This window comes from Solanum stenotomum, chromosome 10 (genome assembly GCF_019186545.1).
Source record: "Solanum stenotomum isolate F172 chromosome 10, ASM1918654v1, whole genome shotgun sequence".
Classification (NCBI taxonomy): Eukaryota; Viridiplantae; Streptophyta; class Magnoliopsida; order Solanales; family Solanaceae; genus Solanum; species Solanum stenotomum.
In genome coordinates this window covers 30,024,821-30,033,957 of record NC_064291.1, presented here as the reverse complement: position 1 = coordinate 30,033,957, position 9,137 = coordinate 30,024,821, and the positions used below count along the sequence as shown (strand labels likewise).

The 9,137-nt window shown below is 36.0% G+C and overlaps 1 protein-coding gene across 1 annotated transcript; it reads left to right on the top strand.

Annotated features, from left to right (window-relative positions):
- The first annotated feature begins 3,099 nt into the window (after positions 1-3,099).
- Positions 3,100-4,746, top strand: LOC125841976 (ankyrin repeat-containing protein ITN1-like). Its single transcript, XM_049521164.1, has 2 exons — positions 3,100-3,800; positions 3,872-4,746. Exons 1-2 carry the CDS (start codon positions 3,222-3,224, stop codon positions 4,691-4,693), a joined length of 1,401 nt encoding a protein of 466 aa, XP_049377121.1. The 5' UTR covers positions 3,100-3,221; the 3' UTR covers positions 4,694-4,746.
- Positions 4,747-9,137: the final 4,391 nt, after the last annotated feature.

The window sequence follows — 9,137 nt, the reverse complement described above, 5'->3', positions numbered from 1 at the left end:
GATGCACTTCACTTGGTCCTAGTCACGAGCCCTCTTTTCTCTCACTTTGGTCAGTATGTTCAAATTTTTATCCCTGTCTTTTCCCTCTAATTCTACATACATGCAATCATAAGCTATTGCCTTAGTCGTCGTAACCGCTAACTTTGCCTCCTTCTTTACCAATTTATACCTGACCCCATTAGTTCGGTTTTCCTCCTCATCCTTAATTTCCACCAACTTTGCAAAGGATATCTTCTTAGCTTCCACATTCTTGTGAACTTCTCCATTCCTGCACCTGTCCCCTTGATGCCACCCCGAGCTACGAAACCCCCAAAACCTCTCTAGCTTATTTCCTAATACCACTACCGATCCTATCCCACATACTATATGCATTACTACTACTGCCCCAAGCCCCCATAACTAACAGTTTCTCCCACATATCCTGAGCATTGACCATAGTTAACCTACTCTATTTGACCCATGGTCAGGCATTCATAAATCTCTTCGTCCTCTTTCTCTCAATCTCTACATCTATTATCAGTAGCGTATGTTGATTCATAAGGTTATTACTTGAGATAAGCTTGTAGTCTTTACAAAGACTTTTATCATCCTTCCTAAGAAGCAAATATTCTATTTTTTTAGCCACCATACTACGGAAGGTTATAGTGTGATCGATCCTCCTTATTTGGATATCTCGAATTGGCCGCTACCAAGCCAAAATCTCTTGCAAAATTAATAAGTGAGACTCCTCATGTGTTCCTGTCCCATAAACCAAAACCTCCATGCACATCGTTATACCCTATTGGTGTAGACCCAATATGACAATTGAAATCCCCTCCTATGAATAACTTTTCGTTGTGTGATACACCCCTCACCACCTTGTTCAAATCCTCCCAAAAACGTTTTTATCCTCCTCTTCAACACCCGCTTGTAGGGCATAAGCACTAATACGATATTAAAATAGTATTGCACTAAGTTTGATAAGTTGATATAATGATATAAAAATAGTGTTGTCTTGCTTCAAATAATGATAACTTTTTAAAGTTTGAAATTTGAAGAAGACAACCAAAAACAGATTTTATTTTTTTTTTGTAAACACACACAACAATGGATTTTGCATAATGTCAAAGATTTCACCGTTTGGAGACTTATGTATATTCAATAATAAGAGAATTGCTCAGATTGTACGCACCCCTCACTTTGATTTTCAAGGTTGTAAGTTTTAGTCACCAAGAGAGAAAAAAAGGTGGGAGATCCTAAGGAGGTGTAAAATAGAAAAAAAAAAAGGGGGGGGGGGGGGGGGGGGGGAGAATAAGAGAGGAAAATATAGGAATAATAATGTGAGTTCATGTTAGTTGTCAGAATATAAAGGAGGGAACAAAATAGGTAACGACAAAAGAAATGATACTATAACTACCTAAAATTATTCAATTTCTCAATTATTACAACGATTCCCACATTAAATAAAGTTGAAAAATTATTATATTTTCTACCGAATAAATTCTTTTCAAATTATATATATACATACACACTAGCCCTGGGAACGTGTGTTGCACATTTGTCCCCTAATTGACATTAGAAAAGTTAATTTATAAAAGTAAATATATCATAATGGAGCGTACATAAATTCATCTCTAAGTTCCTACCTAAGTCCTTTTGTATGTAAGTTTGACGTAAGAATATAACTTTTCACAAAATATAGCATGAAAATCTTGTGTCAGATGTTGGAGGTTTGATATTTTAAATGCTTCATAAAAAATAAATATTTTATTATATTAGAGGAATTAATATATTTTAATTACTAAACGTAAGTTTTAATAATAAAAAAAGAAACTGTCTATCAAAAAGATACGTATAAAGAAAAATATTACGAAATGTCTAGATGGTGTAACATCAAATTTATAGAAAAATTTATAAGTTCAAATGGAAAAGAAAGAGAAGTAAAAAAAGGCATGACATCCATAATAAAAGACATCACATTAAAAATATATAGACAAAAATATTGTCATATTTATTGAATTACATTTTGTTAGAAGTCGACTTGCTATAGACAAAATGTTTCATATGTATAAAAAACTAAAATCATAAAAAAAATATATATATATACATAAAATAAAGCAAGACTATGTTAAAAATACAAATACACTATATTTCTTGAACTATATATTAAAGGATCTGCATATAAAAAATTAAATATGATTTCTAATACAATAAAATTCAATGTGACATTTAGTCATCTTTTTAATTTACATTATTTTCTATTTTATTTTACTTTTGCACTAATTTTTGTACCCCTTTGTAATTGTTATGTACATGAATTTTCTAAACATTTGAGATTACATAAAAAAAGGAAAAAGTACAAAGATGTTATATAAAAAGATAAATGATTATCAAACAACGAAGAAGGCATAACTATAAATGTTTATCAAAGACTTACTCTTTTACGAGTCTAGTTGTGAAAATATTCTGCAAGATTTAATATGCTTACCCTCAAAATAATTAATTATAAATATACATTGGGATTAGCTTTATTATATTTATATCCTAAGGATAGAAGAAATGAAGAATACAAAAATATAGTAATCAATTACGAATTTATATTTAAAAACTCAAAAAGATGGAGCTATGAAAATTAAAAATTCACTTACAATTTCATATTGGAGAATATTCATCTTGTAACTATGATAATTTATATATTTCTCAACAAAAAGAAGATGAATGAATATGCATGGAATTTTAAAGAATACAAATAAATGAATGAGTAGGAATTTTTACAATTACAAATTGGTAATGCAAATTTTACAAATGATGTAGACTAACCTAATGTAGAATGCAAGATGATCACAAATTTGGATGAAAGAAGGAAATATAAATAATGTTGTGTGAGTGTGTTTGATAGACTCTTCAATACCCCACTTATCTGACAAATTAAAATTGAATGTTATTAGACTCTTCATTACCCACATTTAGTACATGAATATACGATTAAATTAAGATCGTGTTTGATGCATAAATTTAAATATAACTATTACTTAATATTTAATTTATTTTAGGGATAAGATAAGGACAAAATGGTAATCGAACTTTGAGGTTAGGAGCTTCCAAAGCATCGTGAATAGTATCATTTAAACAAGTCTAAAATTTTGTGCAAGACTTTTCCAAGGATGACTCAATCCAATAAGTTCAGAAATATCAGCAACTATAAAATTATGCAATTCTGTTTGTAAAAAAGTATCTAATAGATGAAAATGGATATGGAGAAGCGATTGTATGAAGCTTCAGTTAAAGGAGATGTTAGAGTTTTACAAGAATTACTTGAACAAGATTCTTTAATTCTTGATAGACTTACCTTAACTTGCTTCAATGAAACACCTTTACACATAGCAGCACTGTGTGGCCATATTGAGTTTGTGAGGTTAATTCTGGCTCGAAATCCTCAGCTTGCTTCTGAATTGGATTCACGAAAGTCATCTGCTCTTCACGTAGCTTCAGCCAAAGGTCACCTGCATATTGTAAAGATGTTGTTGTTGGTAAATGCTGAACTGTGTCTAGCTCGTGATTGCGATGGTGGAAATCCTCTCCATCTTGCAGCCATCAAAGGTCGAGTTGAAGTCATCAAAGAACTGATACATGTCAGGCCTCGTGCAGCTCTAGGAACGATGATCAATGGAGAAAACGTTTTGCATTTATGTGTGAAGCATAATCAGCTGGAGGTTCTGAAGGTGCTAATGGAGATTGGATGGGACCATGTGTTCTTGAATGCAAAGGATGGTGATGGACATAACATTCTGCATTTGGCTGTTGCTGATAAGCAAATTGAGGTATGAATGACTATGTTCAATTTCTTATAAGCAGTATAGTAATTAAACCACTTACCAATCAAATCTTGCAGACTGCCAAGTACTTGCTAAAGACGCATCATATTGATGTGAATGCTATGGATGCAAATGGGAATACAGCATTAGATATTTTAGCACAGAGTCGGAGGGGCGTGAATGATCTATCAATTGGAGAGTGTCTTCGAGAAGCTGGAGGTTTAAGGGCAAAAGATATTCAGAATTGTACCAAAATTTCCAATGGCTCTGCTGGAAATAACAATTCTGAAGTATCTACACCACCGGTATATTTAGGGGGAAATGAGGCTCAAAAGCCCCCATCAAAAGGTGATTGGCTTTCCAAAAAACGCGAGACAATAATGGTGGTGGCCTCACTTATTGCAAGCATGGCATTCCAAGCTGGAGTGAACCCTCCAGGAGGTGTTTGGGAAGAAAGTGAAGAATTAACTAATCAGGAAATACCCCCACATAAAGCTGGGCGGGCAGTAATGGCTTTTATTCATCCCAAATCGTATCGATTTTTTCTTCGTGCCAACACCATTGCCTTTGTTTCTTCTCTCAGCACAATCTTGCTGCTGATAAGTGGATTGCCCTTCAGGCGCAGGATTTTCATGTGGGGTTTGATGGTTATCATGTGGTCGACAGTTTCCTCAATAGCAGTCACTTATGGCGTATCAATTTACATCCTCACGCCTGGCAAGGACAGTGATGCACTTGGTCAGATCATTGAAATTGGAATTTTCGTATGGTGTGGCTTAATGGCACTACTTCTACTCGGTAACACAATACGCTTGTTGCGTGTATGGCAGAAAAAGAAGCATGAAATAAGATCAGCAGCAGCACAAAAATTTGTAAATTCAACATATGTCACTGTTTGATCTGTTGCATTGACAAGCAGGACTCAGCCATTACAAGAAATATTCATGACTATTTTGAGAATCTAATTTCATTGTCATATGTTAGAGTTCAATAGCATAGACAAGTCCAAGCAAAATAAATTTGTATCCTTCTAATTGGGAAAAAGTATAGACAAGTCCAAGCTAATAAAATAAAACTTCTTAAATGTCTTGCTTCACTGTGTATATGCTTTATACATTTACTTTGATACAATTACTCAACATTTATCTATTCAATCAAAACAATGCAACCAGACAAATTTAACAAAACAGAGAAATTTCTCTCCATTAAACCTTCTCCTCTTACCAACCAACAAGGGAAAAAATTTCTATTGAAAAGAATAGAGAAAAAGGCAGAATTCAAATTGATCTACAAATATGGTTCATTCCAATATTTTAGGAGTCCAATATCCAGGTTAAGTTTCCTTTAGACAGAGTGTCTAGCGGCATTTATTTATAAAGTAAAAATCCTCAACAACCACAACTGCAAGGAAAGTGGGGCTAGACCTTACTTTACCAATCCTAATGAGGTAACAAACCTTTACTAATTAACAATCATGAAGAAAATAAAATTCGACAGAAAACTGCTAAGACCCAAAATTGAAGGTCATGATTGTATCTACTCTTTTCCATGGGTAGGTAAGTCAATCTTTCATCATAATCAAATATATCTCCAAACATGAAAATAAAAATAAAAGGAAATAACAAAAGTAAAGTCTTGAAGTCAAGCTTTCATAGAACAGTTCTGGCAGCGTGGACAAGACGTTGTATCACCACTTAGACATGTAGTGGTGGCTGTCGATTAGAGAACTCCCACAGTAGAAAGAGCTTGGTTCCTCGAGAAGTTCTGCTTAGTGTGGATGGGGGTATGAGACTTTATTCATGCATTGCACAAGTAGACTTTGAGAGGAAGCATGGTATTTTCATGATATTATAAATATGATTTTTGATGTCATGTTTTAAATAGTTTTGTAAGCTTTATATATATTGCATGTGTCTCATTGCTTTATATTGAGTTCAATTATTCATGAGTTGAACAGAGCCAAGGTAAGTTCTCTTTTGTATCCCTTTCAAGCTTAAGTTGTTGTTTAGCGGTCCAGCTCGCATACTCGTACATTCCATGTACTCATGCCAGTTGGCCTGCATCTTGTTATGATGCAGACGTAGGTACCCAGGATCAGCATCTAGCACGCCGTTGGTCCAGTTGAGAGAGTCAGTGGTAAGCCTCTTTGCATTCCGGAGGACTCGGTCATTTTGGTTTTCTTAGTTTTGTTTGTTTAGGATGTTGCGGGGTCTGTCCCAACATCTATCTCAGTATTTTAGAGGCTTCATAGACAGTCAGTCAGTTAGTATTGAGTCTCTCATCTATGTATATATGTAAATATTTTATTTTGAGACTCGAGTTGCCGTTTTGGCCAGATTTTATCAGTTGAGTTGTTTTTAACCTTCCATTGCATTGAGTTATGCTGTTGAGTTAAGTTTCCGCTGAGTTAAGAAAGCCAGGCCAAGGGTTCGCTTGGGGCCAGCAATGGTCTCCGAGTGCCGGTCCCGCCCAGGGTGTAGGCTCAGGGCATGACAAGTCAAAACAAAGAACATATGTGTGTCTCAAAGTTAGTAATTTTACTATATTCTGCATATTCACGTGCAAACTAACCATAACATTTGGCCAACTTTTAGGCAAGATTTTAAAGTACCAAAGGTCCGGCTACACAAACTACCAACCTATGACTAATTTTCCCATAAGACGGTCGTCATTCATCCATCATTGGAAACAATCACTTCTACCATAACTCTACGACTCAATCAATTCAAACTACCAAAACAAAAGAAAACACAAAACAATCTAGGCCTAATCGGTTCAATGGGACTATCCTCGATAAAAAACCAAAAATAAGAGTCGAGGAACCCATCTTGAAAAAATAAAAAGACTCGATAAAATAGTAAACATTTTACAAGGAATCTTATCTCCTACCCCACATTTAAAGAATGCATTGTCCCTAGTTTAACAAATTAAACATGCGTTATAGAGTTAGAGAGAACTCCATTTCGACCTCTAGGCCTCGCGATCTCAATCAGCAGTAGCCACATTTGTGGCAAAGTCCACATCCATTAAGGTCATATCAACATAACCAATATCAGTGGCGTCATCATCATCATCATTACCATCATCCTCAGCCTCATCCTTATCATATGCAATGGCATCATCATCATCATTAATAGGCTCTTGAAATATCGGTCCCTTAGAGGGTATCTCTTAGCCAATGTATTCATCTCCTCCTCTATGATAAGATGGCCACCAATACACAACTTCAGTTTAGCCATACCATATATTCAACGTATCCAACTATCATCCTTCTCTTGATGATCCGCGGTCGACAAAACTGGCCCATGTGAAATATTTTGTGCCTTAGTTTTTGTTGCATCAACCAAATGACATACCAAGTGAGGAGCACGAGGCACGCACAAATCATGAACTTCCTCCTCAATCTCCAACGAACGTAAAAAAATGGGTTAACAAGCTACCATAATAAAAGTGTCATCTCTTATTATTACAAAACTTCATCATATGTTGATGAAGACTCGCGCCCACAATAGTTTGTAGCCCTTTCATGAGTCACTAGACTAGCACTACCCTTTACCCTGTGACCTCCGAGGTGTGTTTACAAGGTAACAAGGTGCTAAACACAATTTCATGCATACACACACCTCTTGATTTAAATTTACGTAGTGCAAAGTAGCACGACTACCTATATCCTTAGTTCATTCCCACCTAGCAGTTGAATTCACACCACAAAGAGTATGTCGTATATCCCTATATGGAGGCCTCTCCTTCATCTCTTGATATTCATTGTGATCACAATTAGGATCCCCTAAAAATCATTCAATGCTCCAACAGTAAACCAATAAAGTCGACCCCTAGTAGCACCTCAATTTCTAAACAAATGATTGGTATTATAATTTGCATAGAATTCAAGCACAAGACTTAAATTAGATTCACCTTGGTCAAGGAAATTGGATGCCCAATGTGTATACCATGACATGAATTTGGATAATCTCCGCTTGCAACCACCTCTCACTTACATGTTCATCGCCTATATACTTTGCCTTTTGCTGGCAATCATACCAATCTTCCCAAATATATTCCACCGCCTGTTTACTGATTTTTGAGGGTTCACTCCAGTAGGTGCCCAACTAGAAGCTCCTGCAGAGGATCCCCTCCTATTTCTCTTGCTACCCACTCCAATTCCAACATTTTTTCCTTTAGGTGCCATGAAAACCCACAAAATTTGAGGAAAGAGAAGAAAAATATTTGAGTGTGGGAGGGGGTGGGAGGGTGGGTAGTAGTGGGGTGGAGTGTTGAGTTTTTTCTTTGCTGGTCGGAGAATGGTGCTTGAAGAAGAGAGAATTGACATTTTGAAAATCTTGGGGGTAGAAACAATGGAGGATTTGGCGATTTTTGGGGAAGAAAGTGAGAGGAAGAAGAATAATTTTTTTAGAGATTAGAGAATTTGGATTTGAGGGGTGGGGGTAGGGTTAGACATTTGAGAGAAAGTGAGGTAGAATTTGGGTTGGTGTAGGTGTGAAATTTCGGGTGGGTCCAATGAAAAAAATAAAAAATTGGAGAGATGTGAGGTTGGCGCGGCGGCATGCAGAGCGCCCGCTTGGCACCTCAATACTTTGGTGCTTGGCACGAAGCACCTGTAGTGCACCCAGCCAGTGCCTCAATACTTTGGCATCTGGTGTGGCCAATGATTCAGTATTTTGGGGTCTGGCACAATGCACCAGCCGTCGAGCCGTCAACTTAGTTTGTCTTGCCCCTTTTTATGCTTCTCGTCCTTTTTCCGCATGGAATGCCTTCATATTCCTGCTCATCAATCAAAACACGTTATAAAATGGTGAATTACCTCCCACCTAGTGCCTTAGTTTTGATCTTGGCGGGACTCATCTTTCTGTATATTCCTTTTCTTTTTTATGGTTTCTAACTATTACAAATAATTGGAACTTAAATTAAATCCTACCAAAAAATGAACAGAAAATAACAAAAAAAAAAAAAGTTCAAAAGAAGAAGTAAAATTTTTTTAGATAATTTAATTACAAACAATTCACGGGTTGTCTCCCCTTGAGTGCCTTGTTTAACGTCACAGCTCGACTCGAATTTGGATCATTCATCATTTAGCTCAAAAGCTTCTTGATATCGATCTACATCCTTACCAAAGTAGTGCTTAAATAGTTGTTCATTTACTAAAAATGGTGTTGCATCCTTGCCTTTAAGCTTAACCACACCATGTTGTGTCGTCCTGACCACTTCTAAAGGCCCACTCCATTTAGACCTTAGTTATTTGGGGAATAATCTAAGTCTAGAGTTGAAAAGAAATACCTTCTTTTGGCCTAGACTGAAAGTTTGTGTGACTATGTGCTTGTCACG

Coding starts and splice junctions, on each gene's coding strand:
- LOC125841976 (XM_049521164.1), top strand. CDS start 3,222: ATGAAAATGGATATGGAGAAGCGATTGTATGAAGCTTCAGTTAAAGGA. Junction 3,801..3,871: donor TTGCTGATAAGCAAATTGAG/GTATGAATGACT, acceptor CAAATCTTGCAG/ACTGCCAAGTACTTGCTAAA.